Source organism: Oryzias latipes, chromosome 15, assembly GCF_002234675.1.
Source record: "Oryzias latipes chromosome 15, ASM223467v1".
NCBI lineage: Eukaryota > Metazoa > Chordata > Actinopteri > Beloniformes > Adrianichthyidae > Oryzias > Oryzias latipes.
This window is the reverse complement of record NC_019873.2, coordinates 4457262-4482782: the sequence shown is the minus strand read 5'-3', so window position 1 is coordinate 4482782 and position 25521 is coordinate 4457262. Positions and strand designations below refer to the sequence as shown.

Here is a 25521-nt window from a genome sequence, read left to right as displayed (position 1 = left end):
GAGGTTCTGTCCTCTTTTCTCATCTACTTCTACCCTTCCTCTCTTCTCTATTCTTGATCATTATTCATCATTTAGTTCCCTCTGTTTGGTGCAGTGATTCATGTATTGTCCCTCTTTCCCTCTCCCCTCCTGGGGAGTGGGAGTGCTTCCAGACTCCAGTTGGCTCATCCGTGCTCCTGTACCTGACCGAGTACCTCGTCTCTGCTCCTGCTCCTACACCTAGTTCAATTTAGTATTTTCCCATTGAACTCTTTGTATTCATGATCCTTTTGAGTTCATGTTTTACTTCGAAGCCCATCGAGACGACTGTTGTTGTGAATTTGGGCTATATAAATAAAATTGAATTGAATTGAATCGACAGTATCATGCAGTTGCTGCAGATTTGTCGGCTTAACATTCCTGATGCCAATCTCCTGTTCCACTACATCCTGAAGGTGAACTATTGGGTTGAGATCTGGTGACTGTGGAGGCTAGTGGAGTCCACAAACTTATTGTCATATTCTAGAAACCAATCTGAGATGATTCCAGCTTTATGACATGGTGCCTGATCCTGCTGGAAGTAGCATCAGAAGATGGTAATACAGAGATGGACATGGTCAGCAACGATAGTCAAGTAGGCTGTGGCGTTGGAAACATTCTCACTTGGTACTAAAAGACCCAAAGTCTGCCTAGAAAATATGCCCCACACCATGACACCACCACCACCAGCCTGATACAAGGCAGGATGGATCCATGCTTTGATGTGGTTTATGCCAAATTCTGACCCTAACATCTGGATGTGGCAGCAGAAATGGAGACTCATCAGACCAGACAATGTTTTTCCATCTTCTATGGTCCAGTTTTGGTGAGTCTGAGTGAATTGTAGCCTCAGTTTCCTGTTCTTAGCTGACAGCAGTGACACCCGGTGTGGTCTTCTGCTGCTGTAGTCCATCTGCATCCAGGTTGGACGTGTTGTGTGTTCAGAGATGCTCTTCTGCAGACCTCGGTTGGAACCTGTGGTTCTTCTATAGGTTGGAACCAGTCTGGTCATTTCTGTCCACAGAACTGCAGCTCACTGAATATTTTCTGTTTTCAGACCATTCTCTGTAAACCCTAGAGATGGTTGTGGTTGAAAATCCCAGTAGATCAACAGTTTCTGAAATACTCAGACCAGCCCGTCTGGCACCAACAACCACGTTCAAAGTCACTTCAATCACCATTCTTCTCCATTCTGATGATCAATTCAATTCAATTCGATTCAATTCAATTTTATTTGTATAGCCCAAAATCACAACAACAGTCGTCTCGATGGGCTTCGAAGTAAACATGAACTCAAAAGGATCACGAATACAAAGAGTTCAACAGGAAAATAATAAAATGAACTAACTAAACTGACCAAACTAAAACTGTCATCCCTGCCCTTAGACCCCCCTTCACGGTAAGGAAAAACTCCTAAAAAAACGGATTCCGGAAAAAACGAAGAAACCTCAGGGTTATCCACATGAAGGAGGGATCCTCCCCCAGGACGGACAGGCGATTTACCAGAACTCATAGAGAAGAATTAACTTATCTAAATCTACAATTACATCGATAAAGTCCAGCAGACGAGCTTCATCCAGCCGTGGTTGGGGGGACAGTCAGGGGCGCGAGTCGAGCCGGAGACAGGAACCACAGCCAGGTGTAGGAGCGGGAGCAGAGACGAGGTAAACGGTCAGGAACAGGAGCATGGATGAGCCAACTGGAGTCTGGAGGGAAAGAGGGACAATACATGAATCGCACTGCACCAAACAACATGATCGCTTTGAACTGCAGCTGATCATCTGGACCATGTCTACATGACTAAATCCATTGATTGGCTGCCATGTCATTGGCTGATTTTGGAAATTTGCATTAACAAGTAGTTGGAGAGGTGTGCCTAATAAATGGTAAATGCTGTATACTTATATAGCGCTTTTCTACCTACAAGGCCCAAAGCGCTTTACAGCCACTGACCCATTCACCCAGTCCCACACATTAATAAAGTGGCCAGTGAGAATTTATGTTTACATGCACACCACATGCAATATCATTAACAGAAATATTTAACTTGTCTTAAATTGATTCTGCATGAAATGATTAAGTTATATTTTTGACCAACAACATTCAAATAAAATGCAAAAAAATGGCTGAGATTCAGTTGTTTTTTTATTTATTTTTATGTAACAAACTACAACAGTTTATTAACAGTCATAAAACCACAATAATATACAGGTCATACATCCTCTAAAGCGAATCCTTATTGCACTCAAGGTGTTATAAACTGGATTGTTTGAAAGTAAATTGTATAGATTGACTTTGGCCCTAATTTTTCTTTTTTTCTAGAACAGGAGTTTCTAAAATTAGAACATTTGTGTGTATGGAACCATAGTCACTGAATCAAAACTAAACTAAACTACATTAGTTGTAACAAACGTTACCAGAAAATATCTTATTTTTGGCAAAAATTTGTTGATAAAAGACTGTAATTAACATTTATAACAAAACAATAAGTCTACAAGAGGATTCAGTAAACTAATAAATTCCTCTTTTTTTTAAAGTTTTGTTAAAATCTAAAAATAAATATCGCTATTATTCTTCCATTTTCTATTACAGTGCTCTCTCTTAAATAAAACAGTAGAAACTTAACCCATATGTACCATCACATTTTTGTATGGTTTTACATTTAATGTTTTAATCATTTAGTAATTTGAGGAAAAATCCTGAATTTATAAAACTTGTACTTTCATGCTGGGAAACATGAAGCTAGAAGAGGTAGAAGAAGAAAACGGCAAGACTGATATTACTGTGCACTTTAAAATAGCTGGCTCTATAAAAGGACATTTCATTCATTTATTTTCTTAACTGTTTTTCCCTTTTGGGGTCATGGGGCTGCTGGAGCCTATCCTGGCCACTTGTGGGCGAAGGCAGGGGACAACCTGGACAGGTCACCAGTCTGTTGCAGGGTAGAATGTCCACAAACACACATCCATGCATGCACGGGGAGAACATGCAAACTCCACACAGAAAGGTCCCCTGTTGATGTTGTTTTTTCATGTCCCCCAGCCAGGACTTGAACCGGAGGCCTTCTTGCTGTGAGGCAAGAGCGCTAACCACTGCGCCACCGTGCAGCCCTAAAAGGACATTTGATGAGACCAAATGGGGCCACTAGAGGCTCCTATGTTCTCTATTCTAACAGAGAAAGACCCAGACTAGCAGTCTAAGTCAGCAGTTGGACTCTGCTGAAGTTCCCTTTAGTCAGAGATGCAGTTCATTATTCATGAAATATCTCATCACGGCTAAGAGGTAACAGTTTTGAAAGCCTCAGAACTTGGTTTCTGTTGGCAGATTATCCCTCCTGTTGGCCTCCTTAAGCAGTGATCTCCAGCTGGTTTGTACCGGAGTGTAAAGTAGCCAAAAGGTGAGATTAACGGATGAAGCAGACAGCTTTTGTACTAACTGTGCCCGAGCACCCATTGCATGGAGGAATTTTTTGGAATGTCGCATTTTTGGCAAGTTTAGGCGCACATGTTTTTGCCCTTTACAGTCTTTGACGTTTCCAAAGTTGACGTTTTTTTCCCCGCACTTTAAGGCGAACTAGTTGTTCACCTTTCAGCGTATCCCGTCAGAGCCTTTTCTTTATTCAGAAAATGTTGCTTCGTCTAATAATCTGAAACTAATAGGTTGAGATTTAGCGTAGTCACAGTAAAGTTTGTTTTAGCAGTTGTCAGTCTGTTTTGTGACGTGTTGCAAATACGGTTTGGAGGTACAGACATTAGGAATATGCCAACGTGGCGCCAAGTTTTCTTTATCATTTTTATATTTTACATTTTGCACTCGTTTTTTACTGGATAACCTGCTTTAAATCTCCTCACCTATGGAATTAACATTTTTAAGGCTCAGAATAAATTCAGTGATAAAAGTAAAACAAATGTTGAACAGACGGTTCATGAAAGGAAAAACCGCAGTTCACCACAACTCCAGAGAGTGGCACTGTAACACATTAACTGTACATGTGACAATTTTTGACAGTGAATTCGTTTACAGATCAGTTTGTAACGTAGTGTCATGAGTTATCCCCCTGTCCTCTGATCCTTCCATTGTTCTCCACCTCATGGAGAATGGTCCAGTGAGGACATCTCTGCAGAAAGGAGGCAACAAGCTGATCTTCCGTCAATCCGCTGACAATTGTTGAGACTGCCAGCTGCAAATATGGGATGGGAAAGTGAAATTAGTGTTTACTTAACATCAAGGGAAGCAGTTCAGCAAAAACATCCTCAGCTTCCTGTGAGATTTCGCATTAAATGAACACAACGTGTTCAAAGCTCCCACGCCTTCTCAGCTTCAACAGAGCTTCCTCTACAGATTTCACTCAGGAATGTTTCATTGCTGCTTAAACAGAAGAACTGGATTCTGATGCAGAACAAGTATTTTACTTCTATAACATCAAGTTCATGAGAAACAAAAAGGCTGTCTCAGTAAAAATGTTTCGAACAAACTCCTGCTCTCCCAAACACAGCCTGATGGTCTATCCTTTACTGACCTCAGGGTCTCCACTAAACCCCTGAGCTGCTGAGTGTCTTCCTCCTGCAGGTTGTTGAACCTCAGGTCCAGGTTTGTCAGATGGGATGGGTTGGACCTTAGAGCTGAGGCTAGAGCAGCACAGCTGATCTTTGACAAGCTGCATCCAGACAATCTGAAAATCCAAAGAGACCATTTAAAGAATGTTGCGTTTGTTGAATTAGTGTACATTTCAATCAAAGGGTTACATCATCATTATGTAAAAGAACAATACAATTTTGTTCTGCAGGTCTTTACTCAAGACACATAGGACACATGGAATGAAGAAGTGCCACAAGTGATGAATGTCTTCTACAAAACACACACAACGTCCTGGTGTGAGTGTCTGTCTATATGGCTCATTGGGGGGGGGGGTCATTAAGGGTGATGAATGATTAGTAATGAATCAATGACTTTATTTAAATGTAGGATTAACAGGAACATGTTAAAATGTGTTACTTTGACAAATAGAATGAATTAATGGTTGTTCAGTGCTCAACAGAAGTCCATAGGATTTAGATTTTTAGGGACCAAGGGGAACTTCCTGTTTGGCACACAGGGGGAGGGGCCACTCAGTCCAATCAATCAAATGATTTGAACTTGGCTGTCTGGTGCAGGTTTCAGAGAGGATACCCCACATACCATACAACCAGAAAAACATGCATGCTCTAGTGTAAAGCAAACTTTTACATCTTATGTCACACCAATCACATGGTGTCTGCTCATACAGTATAACGCTATTTTACTTTGTCCAGAGGGGCAATGTGGGGATCAGTGTCTTGCCAATAGACACTTTGACACATGGGCATGCATCCAGTTTGCCTGTCTCTGGTTTATTCTGCTTTGTGCGTCCTCACACGTGCTGAGGGCCACACAGGTTGTTGTGAAACATTGGGTTGGATAGCCAAAAAATGCAACTTCATGGTTGACTGTAACCCTTGTGCTATCCTAGGCACTTTAACATTGGGAGTTGGGTCATCTAGACCCACTAGACAGTACTCTGAACCTTTTTTCTTCAATGATTTGTGATATTCACTGGTGTCCATGGATTACATGAAATCTTTCCACCTTTATCCACCTTTGTCATGGTAGGTAGAACACATCAATGTAAGGGTGGGGTCATCTAAGATAGCACAAGGGTTAATGAACAAACAGCAGACTTCTGTTAATTCTTGTTTGGATTTAACAGGTAAAAAATGTAATTTTACAACACAGTTGACAAACTGTTGAGTAATAGACAAACGTAAAAAGATGTGTATGGTTGAAATCTCCAGACTTCATGGATATTTTAGCTTGTTGTGTTGCTAGAATCAGCCAGGTCAGGTGATGCTGGGACCAAGTACTTCCCAAGTTTCACATTACAGTCAGATGATCCACTCAGCGTGGCTTTTTCCTTTTTGTGCTCTGCCTTTTACATTCTGGTCTGCCAGTTCAAATGCTTGCCATGTGTTTTCAAAGACAAGGATGTGATAAACGTCCTGCTACAGACATAAAAAGTCTCAGTTAAGAGGACCTTCAGTTCCTCCGTTCTGATCTTCTTCATTCTCTAACCAGGGGGATAAACATTAACAACATTTAAAAATGAACACTTTATGTGTTGTTTCTCATCCAAAGACCAAACATAAGGTAGAAAGTACAAAATGGTAAATAGTGTATACGTGTACAGCACTTTACTGTGAGGCCCAAAGCGCCTTACAGTCACAGTCCCATCCACCCACCCACACACATTGATGCCAAACACTGGCGCCAGCCAATAATCACCAGGAACAATGTGGGGTTCAGTGTCTTGCCCAAGGACACTTCACCTTGGGCAGGCATTTCATAGGGGGGGCTAGTGTGTGTTCTGTGAAAACATCATTATGCTTACGATGCTCCTAAACATGTAAAAATAACAGCCACTGAACTGACCTCAAAGTCTTCAGTTTGCAGCTTGGATTCTTCAGCAATGTGCACAGCTGCCTGACTCCAGAATCCTGGAGCTTGTTGCAGCTCAGGTCCAATTCCACGAGATGTGATGGGTTGGAAATCAGCGCTGAGACAACAGTGGCACAGCTGTTCTCTGGCAGAAAGCATTTCTCAAAACTAAAGACACAAAAACACCGAAACTGCACTCATTATCAAGAACAGGGTAGATAAACCAACCAATGATTGCATGGAAAATAGAGATGGAAGAATACGGAAGCAGCAGTTGGGAATCATGCCAGGAAAGAGAGCTTATTCAAACATGTTTTTGGTGATGCTGAGACTTGGGACATAAGAAAGTCTAAAGATTGAGAAGGACATGTTGTAGTAATGTAACAAATGTGTGAGAGCTGTAAGTGTGACAGAGGAGTTCTAGGAGGACTAAAGGATAGGGCTTGAGCTCCTGCTTATTGCAGGACAGATGAGGATAAACGTGAATCTCTGGAGGCTTCAATTGAGAGAGGTAGAGATTGATTCTTGAAGAGAAATTAATATTAGCTGAAGAAGGCAGTATAGACATCTGTGAATAAAAGAGATCCGTGAGGATCAGGGAGGAGCGTAAATCTATGAAAGATAGCGGAGGCTGCAGCAGAAAAAAAACAGAAAATGCGGAGCTGAAGCTTGTCTTGAACCTGTGAGTAAAATGACTTGTAAGGCCTTTCATGACTAAATAGAAATGATCAAACATGTTTTATCATGTCAACAGAAATTAGGTTCAGTCATGACAACAAATAAGTACATACAGTTTCTCTTTTGTTGTTGCCACGTTGTGTATGGCAAAAAGCCCCCATTGTTTTTACCTTAGACTCTCCAGTCGACAGTTTGGACTCTTAAGTCCAGCAGACAGAATCTTCACTGTTGCCTCCTGCAGGTCATTCAAGGCCAGGTCCAGTTTTCTCAGATGGGATGGGTTGGACTTTAGAGCTGAAGCTACAATTTGACTGTGAGCCTTTGAGAGTTTACACCATGAAAGTCTGTAATGCAAACGCAAATCACATTATTTAGCATTTTGACTTCCAGGTGAATTTCTAATAAATTACCGCAGCTCAGCAGAAATGATGTACTAGAATACGACACAGGTTTGTTGAGTTTTGGCTAAAAACTGCATAATCATAGTTAAAAGTCAACTTGGAACACTTTTAAAGTAGAGCAAAAGATGATTTGAGATGGTCTTATTGACAAATAAAGAAGCTTACATCTTTACAGAATATAGTCTTCGTTTAGACAACAGAGGTTAAGGGTTTGGGGATGCTTTGAATGATTAGCACTACAGTTTAAACAAGGGGTTTCATGACATACTTTCATTACAAATTAGCTTTGGATGCTTAGACGGGTGATGCTGTAACAGATTTTTGTAGCTCTGTAAGGTAAATCCTTTACAAGCTCACCTGAACTTTCTGCAGTTCCTGATGGCGGGGATCAGTCTTAGTCGACCTGCATCTGTTGTGTTGAACTTGTTGAGGTCCAAATGGAGCTGAACTTCCTCTGATATCTGCAGCATGTAGGCCAGAGCTGAGCAGTGTATCTCTGAGAGTTTCCTTTCAGATCTGTCTTCCAACCTCAGGAACTCTTGAATCTCCCGATGAACTGTCATGTCCTTCATCTCCATCAAACAGTGGAAAATGTTGATGCTTCTTTCAGGACACATTTCACCAATGCTCATCTTCTTAAGGTTGCTTATGACTGACTGGACGGTCTCTGGACTGTTTTCTGTCTGACCCAGCAGGCTTCCTAAAAGTCTCTGATTGGACTCCACAGAGAGGCCATGAAGGAAGCGAAGAAACAGATCTAGGTGGCCAGTTTGACTCTGCAGGGATTTCTCCACGGCTCTGCTCAAAAACTCCTCCACAGATAAGTTGCACATTTGACCTTTCAGGAATTTCTCTACCTCCCCCTTCTTGTTGGTGTAACAATAAAACATGTAGACTGCAGCAAGAAATTCCTGAACACTTAGATGAACAAAGCTGTAGATTGGTTTCTGGAAGATCCCATTCTCTCTTTTAAAGATCTGTGTACAAACTCCTGAGTAGACAGAGACCTCCGTGACATCCAGACCACACTGCTCCAGGTCTTCTTGGTAGAACATGATGTTCCCTTTTTCTAGATGTTGAAATGCCAGCTTCCCCAGCTTCAGCAGAACTTCTCGGTCATCCTCTGTCAGCTCCTGCAGACTTGTCTCATGTTTCTGCTGGTACTTCTTCCTCTTGTTTAGCGTCTGAACCATCAGGAAGTGGGAATACATGTCAGTCAGCGTCTTAGGCAGTTCTCCTTTTTGCTCTGTGGTCTTCATGTGCTCCAGAACGACAGCAGAAATCCAGCAGAAGATGGGGACGACGCACATAATATAGAGGCTCCTGGAGCTCTTAATATGAGATATGATGGCGCTCGACACTCCTTCATCTTCAAACCTCTTCCTGAAGTACTCCTCTCTCTGGGAGTCATTGAAGCCTCGTACTTCTGTTAACCTGTCAATAGATGCTGGAGGAATCTTGTTGGCAGCTGCAGGTCTGGACGTTATCCAAACGAGGGCTGAAGGAAGCAAGTGTCCCTGGATGAGGTTTGTCAGTAGTGCATTGACAGATGACATCTGTGTTACATCAGACACCACCTGACAGTTGCTGAAGTCCAGAGAAAGTCGGCTTTCATCCAAACCGTCAAAGATAAACAGTAGTTTACAGACAGCCAGCTGCTCTGCACTGATCTTCCAGAATATTGGATAGAAAACTTGGATGAGTGAGAGGAGACTGTGCCGCTGATCTCTGATGAGGTTGAGCTCTCTGAATGAAAGCGGAATCACAGCACTGATGTCTTGGTTCTCCAAGCCCTCGGCCCAGTCCAGAGTGAACTTCTGCACTGAGAAGGTTTTTCCAATGCCTGCAACGCCGTTAGTCAGCACCACTCTGATGATTCCATGTTGGTCGGAAAAGGCTCTGAAGATACTGTGACACTTGATTGGAGTGTCATGGTGGGTGTTGATCTTGGAGACAGTTTCCAGCTGCCCCACCTCATGTTGGTTGATAACATCTTCCCTCTGTCCCTCTGTGATGTAGAGCTCAGTGTAGATCCTGTTCAGGGGTATTCCACTTCCTGTTTCATCAGTTCCTTGGGATACATGTTTGCTTCGGCTGCCTAAACTGATTTTATGCTCATTTAAAAGCTCCTGGAGACCAAAATCTGCTAAGAGACAGAGAGAAAAAAACAACCTTTTTCTGGTTCAAAGATACAGAAAGTGCAACACTTTTCAGAAATGTGTTCAAACAGATCCTCAGACTTACATTGAAGAGTTCTGCTCCACATGAATGTTTCAGCTCCAGTTTGTCTATTTTCTTCAAGACTTTTCCTTTTTCTGAAGACACGAAAAGAGAAATTGTAAAGAGAGCAACATCACAGCACAGAAAACGTTCTTGTGGTCATCGATGATCTGATGACCGAGGACATTGGACTATGTTGTCGGTACTTTCACTGCAAAATTAGGCCCCTTAGAAACAAGTCATACATTTTTAACCCTTTGGTAGATATTCTTTTAAAAAAATGCAAAAGAAAAAATGCCAGTGGGGTAAGAAAAATGGTCTTACCAATAATTTTTATTTTAAGAAAAAACAGTTTTTCTCAAACTAAGACTATTTTGTTATTTAAAAGCTTTCTGGACAAAAGAATTTAACTTGCAAAACAGAAAATAAGGCGATTTTTGATGAAAAAATGTATTGATTCCGTTTTTGCAGTGTTCAGATGTTAGTGCTGCATTTATAACAGTTGATCATGATTCTTGATAACAGAGGATAGATCTTGTAATTTTCATAACAAAAATTATCAATACTAGGATTATTCCAGTGTTTTAAGTCATTCAGTGGTGTAGAAAGTCATTCTGTGACCCAAGGTGAGTGGTTGCTTGGAGCTCTCCGAAACAATTGAATCGGTTAGTTCAAAAAGGGCCCAAGTCCACAATTTTTCAAAATAGAGATATTAAATGTTCTATGGTCTTCAAGGGAAAAGCTATCTGATTATGTGCAAAAGTCCCAAAAGTCTGTTGTGATGTATTGACTATGCTTGACATTTAAACTGCATTAAGTGCAAAATTCCTGGACTTGGGCCTCTCTTGCATGGGTTTAGCTTTATCTCATAGATGGCAGCACTAGTTATCCAATATGGCAGCACACCTGTTTAATTCAAGAAGGGCCCAAGTCCAGAGATTTTGGTTTGCTAGTCCTCTGAAATGATAAAAGTGAGGTGCTTCATATTATAAAATTTGTAAGCTATGAACTGGTGCTAAATCTGGTTAAAGTATTAATCATCTGGTGTAGGCTCCCTTTAAGCTATGCAATTAAAATCCTTTCCTGGAAAAACAAGCCTCTTGGACTTGGGCCCCTTTTGAACTAACCGATTCAATTGATTTAAAGTCCCACTCTGATCATCTTTAGATCTATCGTCAAAGTTTCCCAGTGGTCTTTTAAGTATAATTATGCTGTTTTTATCAAAAGAAAGACACTTTAAACTTTTTCCCATCGGCTTACAGCCCCTCACAACCCCAAGCTGGTATTGGCAGTGAAGCAAAGATAATGAGCAAGTTTTGAGCTATCTACAGTTTAAGAAAACAGAAACGTTCATGGATCTATTTGTCTGCAAGTGGATGCATCAGAAGGGAGCAGAGCTGGGAGTTTGTGGCCCGCAGATTCTGCAATCTTTTTCAAACAGGATTTTTTCGTCTGCTACTGATTTTCGACGATTTGAACAAAGAAATACTGAGAAATGCAATTTAAAGCTGAATTTTTCTTGATATATGTCCTCCATGGTTAAAAAAAATGCCACAATAATATTTGGACTTAGTTTTTTAAAGTTAAAAGACGTTTCACCTCTTATCCAAAAGGCTTTGTCAATTTTGAATTAGCTGGTAAAAGAGCTGGTTTATATGTGCTCATGTGGGAGGAGTCAGACCTGAAACTGGATGGTATTGTCAACTTAGCATACATGGTTTCGGGTGGTTAAGAGTCCTTTGTCCTCATTTGGGGGTTGGGGAGCCAGTGACTTCTCTTAATAAGAATGGTGGTCTCAGGTTGATTCTTCCATCTATCTACGGCAGTGCTCTGAAACCCAAACAAACCGAACCAGTTCCACCTGGGTCGTTAACAGCTGAAAGAGATGACCAGTTTGGGGAGGGAGTCACTGGCTCCCCGACCCAGCTGAGAACAAAGGACTCTTAACAACCCGAAACCATGTACTGTAGGCTAAGTTGACAATAGAATTGTCAACTTATTCAGAATTGACAAAGCCTTTTGGATAAGAGGTGAAACGTCTTCTAACTTTAAAAACTAAGTCTAGATGACAAACCCTAAACCTACTACTATGATGGAATCAACCTGGATGCATGAGAGTCTTCATAGACATGCTACAAGAATATGTTAAAAACACCAAAAACACAAATTTTCATGAAGTTGGTCTTCAAACATTGATCAATATAACAGTCTGAAAAAACTGAAATGGTTAATTTTGACACTTAAAACTGTTAAGTAATTTTTATAGCATCATGTCATGATATGTACTTTTTACATTTAGGGACTTTTGTGATGAAGACAATTGAAATTTACTGAGTTTCTTACTCTGTGTCTGGATCTCCAGGTTCTGAACAGAAGTCTGGAGGTTCTGGTTTGGACAAGTTGCTCCTCAGAGAAAGGCTGCTGGACACTGAAGAATGGTCCTTTTTTCTCAACTGTAGACTTCTACAAACACAAACAGAAGGCATAGTTTATTCTTTAAACATCAGGAGTTTTCTCAGAGTGGCTCTTATTTCCTGACTGTCAGAATGCTTACATCACACAGCAGATCAACCTTGGCAGGACTTGGCAGGAATTGTGTTTATTTCCAGGGTTGATTGATTTCTTTATTAATAAGCATTTTGTATTTGTATCCATTCTCTACATGCAGAAGTTGAGACAGCTCAGATGCAGACACCAAAAGCTTAGCTTTGGTGTTTTCCTTTGCTGTTCCTCATTTAGTAAATACAAACATTTCATATCTGCCTTTCTCTGTTTATTTTAGTGATGGCCATCGAACTGTATCACCGATGGTATTCATGATATAACAAGATCAGCTTTAAACTTACAGCTGCTTTTCTTCAAACTGCTGCTGCAAAGTGTTTTTCATGTGGCACAGGGCGGCTTTAGAAAGAAGGAACTGGTTTAAAAAAATGTTCTGTGACGTGGGTGTGGCACTTGATTTTTTTGTTCAGTAACCCTGGGGATCTTTAAAAAAATGTAAAACTAGTGATTTACTGCGTCCAAACCTCAGTAGTGATGGTGTGTTTTGAGAGGCCTTGCTTATGTAGATCAACAATCCAGCCACATTCAAGGAAATGCAGCTTTTTTTGGGATCAAGAAACTTTGACGGGATGATTACTTATGAGAAAATACAACTAAATGCAGATTTTGGCTGAAATTCTGTCCTTTAAGGGTTGTGGTCTTAAACTTTGGATAAGTAGAGGAACACTTCTTCTAATTTAAATAGTTATTTTCAATAAATTTGCAGCTAAAACAAAACAATTTTCTTTCTCCTCTTTCTTCCTTTTTGCATTTTAAAGCTGTATTTAAAACCTTGTTAAGGTCCAGCGCTAATAAAAGCAATATTTTGCATTTTTTTAACTGGTCTTAAGATTTTTGTTAATGAACTTAGAACAAGAAATCTAAAGACACACACACACAAAAGAGAATTCCCATCCAGTTTGTTGTTTCTTGAGACTAAAGCAAGACTCTGATAATCCTCCAGAGTTTCCTCTGCTGCAAAGTAAATGAGCCACATGAGAAAACGTCTGGTGAACATCTGACCAGCAGCCCTTTACCTTTAGCTTCAGTTCTATTTACGGAAGAAACGGGTTCTTACTGTGAGCGGGAGGGTCCACGATCAATACAGAAGTCTGGAGGTTCTGGTTTGGACAAGTTGCTCCTCAGAGAAAGGCTGCTGGACACTGAAGAATGGTCCTTTTTTCTCAACTGTAGACTTCTACAAACACAAACAGAAGGCATAGTTTCTTCTTTAAACATCAGGAGTTTCCTCCGAGTAGCTCTTATTTCCTGACAGTCTGTTTACTGAAGAAACTGGTTCTTACTGTGAGCGTGAGGGTCCAGATTCAGTACTGAAATCTGGAGGTTCTGGTTTGGACATGTCACTCCTCATGGACAAACAACTTGATCCAGAAGACGAGATGTCTTTTCTGAGCTGCTGGTTTCACACAGGTGGTGTAGCAGAGAGTTTTACACCGGATGCCCTTCCTGACACAGCTCTGTATAGCCCTCTTATGGCTACTGGGGCTGTAGTGTGAAGGGTCTTGCCCAAGGACCCACACTGGACAAAGCTCTTTGGGCCCCTGGGAATCAAACCCTGATTTTTCATGTGCCAGTCCTGCACTCAACAAACTAAGCTATCCAGCAGCTTAATCCTTATACAGAAGTGTTAGCCTTAAGTTTAGCGGAGTAATGATGAATCGATTAATGTTGAATCGATTTCTATTCCTACAACCAGATCAATCTGTCTGAGGCAAGTTGGTGATAAAATCGATCTACACCGTTAGAAAATCGATTAAAAATGAAATTAATTAATTATATCCTGGAAAATACCATTTGGATTGAGACATGGTAACTTTGTTTTACTATCATGTAAAAACGACCAAGTGTATTAGCGGACAACACACATGTGGTGTCATTAAAACTGATCCGTCCATCATTCAAGTCCAATGTGTGGACACACTTTTAATAAAGTCATGTGACCATCCAGTGTGCTAGAATGTTCTAAGAATGTCCCATTTGGATTCTTTGGATGTGATAAAAGAACAGTGGACTGAACTTTAGGAAACTAACATGTGAATGGATTTGACATTCATTCTAGTTTACTTGTTTGTTTGGACACAAGATTTCATTTCCACTTGATGATCTGGAAGAAATCCAAGAATCGGGAAAACTTCACTGTTCAATTTCTCTCTGAGTCTCACTGGTTGAAGTTTTGGATAAAGATGTCCTAAATCCATTTTAGATCAGTGAATCGGATTGTTCAGAATGAACCAATATTTTTTCCAGGGTTTATTGATTCCCTTTTAAATAAGCATTTTCTATTTGTATCCGTTCTCTATATGCAGAAGCTGAGACAGCTCAGATGCAGACCCCAAAAGCTTGGCTTTGGTGTTTTCCTTTGCTGTTGCTCAGTTAGTAAAGACAAACATTTCATATCTGCCTTTCTCTGTTTGTTTTATTTGATATCTGATTCATATACTAGGAGTTATGATAGGAGTGGAATCGTTGTTAAACTGAACCGTTACACACCTAGTTTCTTCACAATAGCAGTGACGTTGAAACCCTGAAACGCTGATGTGTCAAAGGTCAGTCTGATGAGGAGAGCTCTGCTTCCTCATCCTGTTATATGGGTTATCTTCACACCAGGTTGTGTCAGAAACAAACTCTTACTTTGGCTCTGAGGGTCCTGACTCAGGACTGACATCTGAAGGTCCAAGTCCATTCATGTTGGTTCTGAAAGAGACAAAGTGACAACGAGATCATGAAAAAGCCGGACTCATCATGACTCAGCAGAAACTCAACACAGACACAAAGCACATCTCTCTGAGACATTCTGTGGACAGTGACTTCTCTCAGACATTCTTACAGCAGAAAAAGACCAAAGTGAGACTGACTTTACCTTTGACGGCTGTGTTGTGGGTGAAAAAGGTCCAAGCTCATGTCTTTGTGTTGAGTCTGAAACTGCTGTCAGGAACCACCTGAACTGCTCCTCCCCTGTTTCCCATAACATGACAACAAGGAAACGGCTGTGCCTCCTGCAAACACGTCAGCCAACCAATCACAGGCAGACATGTTCCCAAACAAGGCCGTCTTTATGCACCTTTCTATGACAAACTGGTCCAACGACCCGTGACAAACAAAGCAGTGGAAACCAACCAATCCTCTACTCTTGTTTCATTACTGCAACAGTTTCTAAAGTTTAATCACAATAAAGTGAGTCCAAATTTATTGTCGAAAGATATCACAGAAACAAAATGTTTTTAAGGTGCTGAGATAAAACGGAATAAATAAAAAGCTAAACTAAATACAACAGAGACAAAACTGAAAGTCTTTTTGTGTTCACCTTTCCATCCCTTATAAGCGGATTCTGCAGGAAGTATCTCTACTTACCTTCTTCTCTAATGTCATTTTTTTCTAGTCGATCAGGTTAAACCACATTCAGTGCAGTTTAGTGCTGCACAGACCTTAAAGACGTCTATCAATGAGATCAAAAGCTGCTGTTTCTAATTGAGCAGGATCTGTCAGTCAAGACCAGATGTCTGCACCGTGAGGCTGCAGAGCTCCTCTGTCACTCTTTGGTTGAACAATTAAAAAAATTGTCTTTATTTTAAAACATAAACATATTTTTCAGACTATACAATGCATCAGGTGAAACAAATCAGTCAAATGAGTAAAAATGTATTCAAGATGCCCCTCTGCAAGGCTCCTGACTACAGTACCCACAATGCTCTAACAATCCATCAGGTGGGGCTCTGTAGTTGACCAAAATCAAACATTTTGACAGATTTTTGATTATACCACAGAAAATCAATTTGAGCTGAGTAAGTAATCAGAATTCATTCATGGGTTCTTATGGGTTAAGGAACACCAGATTTTAACCCTTGTGCTATCTTAGATGACCCCACCCTTCCATTGACGTGTTCTCCCTACCATGACGTCGGCCGTGGTGCAGCGGTAGGGCGGTCGACCCATGATCGTAAGATTGCAGGTTCGATTCCCGCCTTGCACGCCCATGTGTCGAAGTGTCCTTGGGCAAGAAACTGAACCCCACCTTGCCTCTGGTGGGAGGTTGGCGCCAGTGTTTGGCAGCGGAGCCGCCATCAGTGTGTGAATGTGTGTGTGCATGGGTGAATGGGACTGTGACTGTAAAGCGCTTTGGGCCTTCGTAAGAAGGTAGAAAGCGCTATATAAGTATACGCCATTTACCATTTACCATGACAAAGGTGGATAAAGGTGGAAAGATTTCATGTAATCCATGGACACCAGTGAAGATCACAAATCATTGAAGAGAAAAGGTTCAGAGCACTGTCTAGTGGGTCTAGATGACCCAACTCCCAACGTTAAAGTGCCTAGGACAGCACAAGGGTTACTCATTTCTGATTGGCTGCAGGGTGTCTATTAAAAAGTTTTAGGACGTAGCGGGTCGGGGTCTCCGCTGAGGCAATCAGTGGTTGCCTCGGCCGGTTGGCCTCCCTCGGTCCCGTCGAGGCCTGACCAGAGCTCATCTAGGGCCGGCGTCTGGGGGTGGGGGCCTGGGCTTGCTCCGGGGGGGGGCGACGCTTTCTGGCTCCTCTCTCTCTGTGTGGGGTGGGTGGTGCCGGGCCTGGGGTGTCGGCGCCTCCAGGGGTGGGGCCCCTGGGCTGGGTGGCCCTGGCCCCTTTGCTGGGGGTGGGCTGGGGGACGGCTGTTTGACCACCGGGGGACAGTCTACCAGCTGTCCCCAACTTACCCCCTTCCTCATGTAACCTCATATTAGGGTGAGGGGGTGGGGGGTCTAGCCTGCGATGCGCCTTGGGGGGGGGCTACTTGGGAGTGGCCCCCCTCCTATGGTTGCCGTATGGAGTGGGCCCCCCCTCTTTCGGTTTTATTTGCACCTTAGACATGTAGGGTCCTTGGTAGGGGGGGTGCTTGGACATCACTGCAAGCAAGCAGCAGATGTCCTCCTGGCACCCTACCCGCCAATTTTAACCGCACCTTAGACATTTAGGGCCCCTTGGTGTGGAGGGTGAGGGGACATCACTGTGAGTAATCAGGAGATGTCCCCTTAGTGCCCTACTCGCCAATTTTAACTGCACCCCCCTTAGTACACACACCCCTCCCCCTTCAATATATACATTCCAACATAAACACACACACATGCACACAAACACCCTCTCAAACACCCATACACGCACACACATTTTACAAGGAAGGTGGGACCTGGGTCCATCTGTCCCCTACCCCTTCCCTGGTGGGGGGTGTGGGCCCCTTGGCGATGGCGGCCGTGTCCCTTGGGTGCCGGCTCCCTGGGCCCGGCGGTGCTCTCTCCGAACGGTGGGGGGGTTCATATTACACCTGAGCCGGGGGTGTTCGTGTCCCTTGGGGGTGGGTCCTGGTCCTTGCGCCTGGGCGCTGGGCCCCGCCAAACTTCCAACATGGCCGAGCCTGGTCGGGCCATATTTATAACACCCCTTGTGGGCCGCCCTTTTTTCCCCGGGGTTCCCCCCTCCTGGGCGGGGGCGGCGGGCCCCTGCCTTGCTCCTACCTGGACCAACCGTGGGCCGGGTGGGTGGCTGCCTGGAGTGCGGAGCGGGTCTCCCTTGGGGGGTCCTGGCTCGTACCTGGGGTCGGGGCGGGGGGATGCCCGGAACTCCTGGGTGGTGGTGGGGTGCTCGTCTGGGGCTGTGGGCGTCCGTCTCCGGTGGGGCCCTGCGTTGGGCTCTTCCGGTGCGGCGGGGGGCTGCTTTCCTGGCTGGGCTGGGGCGGCGCTCTCTTTCCCTCTGCGCCTCCCGGCTCTCTGGCTCTGGGGGCCTCGCGGCGGTCCTGCTGGCCCTGGCCTGGGTGGCGGTCTTGGTCGCCCGGGGAGCGGTTGTTCCCTGCCTGTTCCCGTGTGGCGTTGGGGGAATTCCGGCTGCCGCTGCTGCTGCGGCGGGGGTCTGGGTGTGGGGGTGGCTGGGCGCTCCTCCTCCTTCTTTTCACATTCCACAATCCATTTTAGAAGAACATAAACACTCACTTGAGCACAGGTGTTAGCTCACCTTTGCACTAATAGTTTGCATGATTGAATGAATGAAAGGTTTCACACTAGTTGGTTTAAAGGCATAGGTATGCGTGTGTGAACACTATCTGTTTTGTGTACATGTTGACATGTGGACATTTTTTGCAGCTAGCAGGTGTGTTGATAATATTTGAGTGTGTGTGAACAGGCCCCGCCCTTTTTGTACTACATTTGAACCGTACCGTGGTGATAAACAACCAGTAAACCTGTCTGCTCTATGCTGCTTCATGGTTTTACCCCCCCTTCCCCTCCTATTATCACCCTCCTACCCCCCCCCTCTCTCTAACGTCCCTCTCTCTTCTTCCCCTCTTTCCTTTTCCGTCCGGTCCAACACCAAAGATTTTCAAACATGATTGAAATTAATAAAGTTTGGCCTCAATTACAAAAGGGGTTTATTCAGACATACCTTTGGTTTGTCTGAAGATGAATAACCCCTCTTGTTAAAATAAAATATGTCCAACACAAGAGGCCCTCAGCTCTCATCTGTTTGCCTAGCTGTTGGACAGGACAATTTAAAAAAAAATAAAAAAATAAAAAAATAAAAAAAGTTTTACGACATGGTCCGGGTGAATTGTCGTGAATTCCCTGGTGAGTTCTGTATCACTGCACCAGCTTATTTAAAACAAACTTTAGCTTCACCATCTGGACAAAAAAAAAACAGTAAGAGGTGAACTTTCTCTCTGAATTCATGCTTTATTTAAGCTATTGTGACCATCAGCATACATATTGCTTTGCCGCTGCAGTCCAGATTGGAGGTCCACGCAACAAATAGTTAGCTTTTTGTGAAAAAAGCGATCCAAACTGAAAAAAATAACAAGAATAAAGTCCTAATAATGGACTGAATATTTATTTATTTTGTAAAAGACCATGGTATGAGCAGGCGTGCGTTAATTTCTGATCTTGCACACTTCGTCGGCCATTAACCCTCACATAATGGACACCTATGAATGAGGTTCCAGTCACATTGCCTGAACGTTCTATATCATTGCGTCAGCCTAAACACCAGTCGGTTGCTGGAACAACAGACACTCAGAGCAGAGGTGGACAGACGTTACTCTGGAGTTCATCACAACAGATGACAGGATCTCTACGGGATTTGAACATCAACCATAATGTTGACTTTAATTTGAAAGAGTTTGTCGTCTGTCTTTCTGTCTGTAAATAAGAAATGAATGAAATGTTGTTGATCCACATTTAATGATCAAAGTCAATGGTGGACATGTCTTACACTGTAAACTGTTTCGTTTCTCTGGAACAAACGCTGCTGCAGAGTGAGGTTGGTGCAGGCTCAGTATCGGTCACCATGACAACGCGTCGCAGCCTGTGTCAAATAGTGTGCTTTTTGAGGAAAATCAATTTAAACAACAAGATCAAAGAACCAATAATTAATCTACTATTCCTTTCTTTGGTAAGTGACTGTGGTATAATCGGGATCATGCCCTTTGAGTTGTCCATCAACAGAAATGATTGGACTTTATGGAGGCAAACGTCTCTTTCGCTTCACGCCACAACTGCTGATCATGGACCCCTCATTTAGCATAATCCCTTCTGTATATGACAATGAGGGAATCCAAGACTCCCTGGAATAGACGTGGAACCTGTGCAGGGTGTACCCCGCCTTTGCTCAACAGTCACTGGGTTGGCTCTGGCAGGCCTGTGACTCCAAGGGGATTCAGCGAGTTAGGAAAGTGAATGGATGGAATCCAGCATGACAGAAAAAAACCTTCAAACTTGACTGGACTTTGACAGCTGCCTGGACGTGTATCAATGTGTAACTATTGTCCATGAGTGATAAAGAAACAGAACTCCATAAAGAAAATGTCATAAATGCAGTTCACTGGTACAGTTACAGATCATTTACATGTTCTGTTTTCAAACAGAAAAAGAAAAAAACGTTTTTTTTAAAACTGACTTTAGTAATAAATCAAAAAATGTCATAAAAAAGGGACTAACTAACTAACTAACTAACTAACTAACTAACTAACTAACTAACTAACTAACTAACTAACTAACTAACCGTGGAGGTTAGAAGGAAGGAAAAGCTGTAAAGCTGTAAAGTTTTCTACTGGTGAGTTATTTATGAATTTAAGTTCACCTTCATGTAAAGATTTGAATACATTTGAATAAAAAAAACATTTGAATAAAACCATCTTTCCCACAAAGATTAAACCAAATATTTAACCGAAAACTTTAAATACATCTGCCTGCATGGTCGTAAACTTTGATCACAGTTTTGTACATTAAATAAAAGAAAATCTGCATTTTGGGCAATGATTTGTTGAAATAGTATAATTATAATAATGTAAGTTCCCTTTCCCCCTTCTAAAAAACAGAAATGTTGTATATATCACGTTTTTGGGTTGTTATTAGTGAAATCCCCACAAATACAAAGAAGAAACTGTTCTAAAACTAAAACTAAAGAAAAAACAATTCAGATGTCAAAATTTGTGATCCAATTTCATCACATTCATAATTTTGTTGCCAATTGTTACCTACATCAAAACACCTGTGACATAAACCAGACTTTTCTTTTACTGTTCTTAAATTTATAAATTTAAATTTTTAAACTGCGTCTTATTTCTGGATCATCCTTCGTGAAGTACTGTGGCCGAAAGGTGCAAGACATGTTTATATTTAAGACAGAACAACAAATCCCAGTACAAATGAACAAATACTGATATACCCATATATATATATATATATATATATATATATATATATATATATATATATATATATATATATATATATATATATATATATATATATATATATATATATATATATATATATATCTGAAGTGGTAATTTATAAAAAATAATGCATAGAAAAATTATTTTTGATGATTATTATTTTTAGTAGCAAAGTCATACCTTTAGCTTTACATAATTCCAGAATCCATCCACTCACCACGGTAAACAATTCTTCCGCGTGCTTGGTGGTGTAAGGGCGCCCTCTGGTGGACTTTCCAAGCAGTTGCAGTCTGAGCTCCATCACTTCATTATAAAGCCTCACCAAATGGATTAGGTTACTCTCTGCTAGTGTTTGGACAAAGTTATGACAGCTCTAGAATATTTTTGAACCTAATATACTTTATTTAACTTGGCACAATGGCTTTGTCTTCATTGTGTTTTTTGCCTTTATTGTTTTTTTGTTGTTGTCTTTGTTGTGTTTTTTTGCTGTGATTGTGCCTTTAGTCTGTAGTGCGACACCTTGTACCTAAAACAACCTCAGGGGGTTTTGTACATCAAACCAAAGTGAAGTGAAGTGATCCAGCACAGCACACAAAACTGCTTGAAGTAAGAAAGGGCAAAACATGTTTCCCAGAATCCTCCTAGGGTAGTGGTTCCCAGGTGTGAGGCAGTGTGCCTTGCCCTACACTGTTCACTTTATTTGGTTGGGTGACAATGCTCAACTTCAACAATGCTCTGACCACAAAACGTATCCACTTTTCATAATTATGCTCTGATAAACAGCCACAGTAAGCCTCGGTGGGGACAAAGAGCCATTCTGCTGGCAGCATTTTGGAGACACGTATGCCTGTGAAGAGCTTTCTATGCGGCTCAACCAGCAACACGTTATCTACTGATCAAAAAAGTCACAGAAAAAAAAATGTTGTGAAAGACACCACAGAGTGATGATCACAAATTTTACTTAAAAAAAGTTCAAAGCACTGCCTGTGACCAGAAGGGGCAAAAGTACTACACAAGTCTACAAACACAAAGTATTTGTACTGTTGTTGGACTTTAGAATCATGTCCATTCAGAACTCATAACAGGGCGGGAACATGATAATGAACAAGACATTTGTCTCAAGAAAACCTGCCCTTTTCAATTGCTGCAATTGCACCAACTCGACCAGTAGAGGGCGCCAGAGGCAACAGAAAAGCTCAAACCACATAGATCTGTTTAGCATTTGTGCTATCCTAGGCACTTTAACATTGGGAGTTGGGTCATCTAGACCCACTAGACAGTGCACTGAACCATTTTCTTCAATGATTTGTGATCTTCACTGGTGTCCATGGATTACATGAAATCTTTCCACCTTTATCCACCTTTGTCATGGTAGGGAGAACACGTCAATGTAAGGGTGGGGTCATATTGACCCCATAGGATAGCACAAGGGTTAGAGAGAGCCATGCTGGTCTCTCTGTGTTGATGTTAAATGCTGTTATACAGTGTTTCTGCTTCATACTAAATCATTTATTTAGGAACAACAAAGGCCTAATTGCAGAGTTTAAAAAACATGTAACCCTTCCTGTTTTCAATTGTTTTGAAACATGTTTAAAAGACCCACTGAAATTTTTTTGATTGTTTTTAACATGTTCTTTGGGAATTTTGCTCGAGACATTTAAACATTTAAAAGAAAATTACGTTTTTCTTTATTTAATTCATTGTAAATCAGGAGCAGACAAAAAAAGTTGCAGTTGGAAAAATATCTTATTTATGATGTAGAAAATACTCTGGGCGAGCTACAAGTTCTCTCTGCTCTGCTCCATTCTGATCATCCACCTGCAGACCAATAGATCCATGAGCGTCCTTGTTTTCCTCGTCTGAGCTGGAATCTGGATCAGAACTGTGCGGCTGGATAGCTCCAATATCGCTGCCAATGTTGTTGCACCGCTGATGTTGGGTTGGTGAGGGGCTGTAAGCTAGCGGGAGAGAGTGTAAACAGATAGGTGACAGACAGGTGGTGGGGGCGGGTTTGCCCCACGCCAACAACCACAACCCAGAGAGGAAATTCTAATGAACGTTTTTGGCTAAAAACGGCATCATCATAGTTAAAAGACCACTGGGAACGCTTTGAAAATAGATTTAAATAAAGTGAGACTTAAAAAAGCTAAGTGCTTAAGACAAACAGACCTGTGCTTCTACTGACTGTGTTTCGCCAAACACTTCCTCTCTATGCTGAGAGAACTTTAAATTTATTTTAAACCTCATGAATGTATTTTGTTCTACCTGCTGTAAGGACCGAACAACTAGAACAATATGTAATTGTTAAATTAAAAGCAAAAAAGTGAATTCTTCTATCGTTTCTTTTTATCAGTAATTTTTTTCTTTATCCAGATGTTGCTGCAGTTTTTCTTGAGACGAACAGGCTTACATCTGTGGAATCAATTGGGGCAGATGGTTGCTCTCAGAGAGCATCTTCTCAGTGTCAGCACACAGGTTGAGTCACTGAGGGAGATTCTGCAGGATGCAGACTCACAGGATGCGATCAGTGTGATCTGTTATTTACAGATAAATTAGAATTCCCACTGTAGCAGATGCTGCCTGCCTCACCATCTGCTTTCACAGGGGGCCAGCAGATGACTTCCCCAGCTCAACTGTCTGAACTCCTGTCAGGGATGCTTCAGGGGTTGAAGGGGAGCCCAAACAGCAAAGGGGCAAAGACGCTCTGTAGTCAGCATTCAGTGTGTATTAGGAAAACATCTGGACAGAATCAAATGCTCATATTTTATCCAGGTTGGGGACCGGCACAGGGGGACCCAGACTCGTGCCCCCTTGTGGCTACATGGGTAGGCAGTAGCTTAACCCTTGTACTATCCTGGGCACGTTAACATTGGGAGTTGGGTCATCTAGGCCCAACTCGACAGTGGGCGGAACCTTTTTTCTTGAATGATTTGTGATCTTCACTGGTGTCCATGGATTACATGAAATCTTTCCACCTCTATCCACCTTTGTCATGGTAGGGATAATATATACATGTATATGTACATATGTTCATATATCTAAGGATAGGGTCATCTGGACCTCATAGGATAGCACAAGGGATAAAGGGTCTTGCCCAAAAACCCTCAGTGAATGAAGGAGAGGCTATGAGTCCAAATCCTGTTAAACATCAGAGGAAAAAGCCAAAAAGTGGAGAAAACAGCCTGAATGGCAAAGACGACAAGCAGTTTACTCAATAGTAGAAAATCAAAACTCATTAACAGAAGCAGAAGTCTTAAATACTCACAGAAAACATTAATTGCATCCATCTGGATGAAGCTTGTCTGCTGGACTTTAAATACATAGTTGTATAAATTAAATTAATTCTTCTCTCAGAGTTCTGGTAAATCGTCTGTCCGTCCTGGGGGAGGATCCCTCCTTCATGTGGATAACCCTGAGGTTTCTTCGTTTTTTCCGGAATCCATTTTTTTTAGGAGTTTATCCTTACCAGTTTAGATTGGTCAGTTTAGTTAGTTCAATTTTGTCATGATTCAGAGGAGCGACAGATCCAGATGCTGGAACCCAGAATGAGAACACAGGTAGGTGAGAGGTAAGTTAGGCTTTTTATTATCCTTCCAGGAAGATGTTAGTAGCTTGTTGGTGGTCTGAAGAGGAGCGAAGCTTGAGGCGTGGCTGGAGGTAGTAGCGCGGCTAGCGGAGCATGGCGTTTCCAGAGGAGTGAAGGAGTGGCTCGAACTGACTTCCACACAGGTGACACTTGAGGGCAGGAATCCTGAGGCAGGGAGAATAACGTTAGTTGCGAGACAAGACTTGGATTGCAAAACATGAACGAGACTGAGACCAGGCGTAGTCACCATAATGAACCATGAACTGGCGTTGATTTGTGGAGCTGGTTCTCCTTAAGAGCAGCAGGTTTGATGAGGGTGAATTGGTCACAGCTGGTGGAGTCAGGAGCAGAGCAGAGCAGAGGGGGGGGGCTGACAGAGGCACCATGACAAATTTAGTATTTTCCTATTGAATTCTATGTATTCATGATCCTTTTGATTTTATGTTTTACTTTCTCAATTACCGATACGAAGCCCATTGAGACGACTGTTGTTGTGAATTTGGGCTATACAAATAATACTGAATTGAATTGAATTCCCTTCAAGCAGACTTTCCTGTTTCGAACCAAAGCTTGTAAACAAAACCACGTGACTAAAGATCTAGACTAAACAACTAAAGATCATGGAAGTCCTGCACTTCAAGTCCTTTTCTACTTCTTTAAGCTTTATATTTCGCTGACCAGTTTTTAAAGCCTCTATCAAAATCAAGCTCAACACTTTCTACTTGCTACTTTGGTACGGCGGAGTCAAGCTGCAAGGCGACTACTGAGGAGAACAAAGGGATGAAGGTAGGCTGATAAATGTTTATGACATCTAGATTGTTGGGAAAATCAGTGAGAAGCAATATCTGCATTATTTATCTGATCACATTTCAATGAATTTCTTTTCTAAAACTGAGAAACCACCTGCAGAGGGTG

The 25521-nt window shown here is 42.0% G+C and overlaps 1 protein-coding gene across 5 annotated transcripts; it reads right to left on the bottom strand.

Moving 5' to 3' along the window:
- Positions 1-3816: 3816 nt before the first annotated feature.
- LOC101160871 (NLR family CARD domain-containing protein 3) lies at positions 3817-15276 on the bottom strand. 5 transcript variants are annotated; one of them, XM_011492862.3, is made up of 10 exons: positions 15190-15276; positions 14961-15023; positions 13387-13506; positions 12111-12230; positions 9792-9862; positions 7905-9693; positions 7317-7490; positions 6463-6636; positions 4538-4690; positions 3817-4198 (listed from the first exon to the last, which is right to left on the bottom strand). In XM_011492862.3, the coding sequence occupies exons 1-10, from the start codon at positions 15228-15230 to the stop codon at positions 4168-4170; spliced, it is 2736 nt and encodes a 911-aa protein (XP_011491164.1). In that variant the 5' UTR covers positions 15231-15276; the 3' UTR covers positions 3817-4167. The 5 variants fall into 5 exon arrangements, with proteins under 5 accessions (XP_011491164.1, XP_020555670.1, XP_023819316.1 ...); XM_020700011.2 differs by having other exon boundaries at positions 7905-9690; XM_023963548.1 differs by lacking the exon at positions 15190-15276 and adding an exon at positions 13613-13725.
- Positions 15277-25521: the final 10245 nt, after the last annotated feature.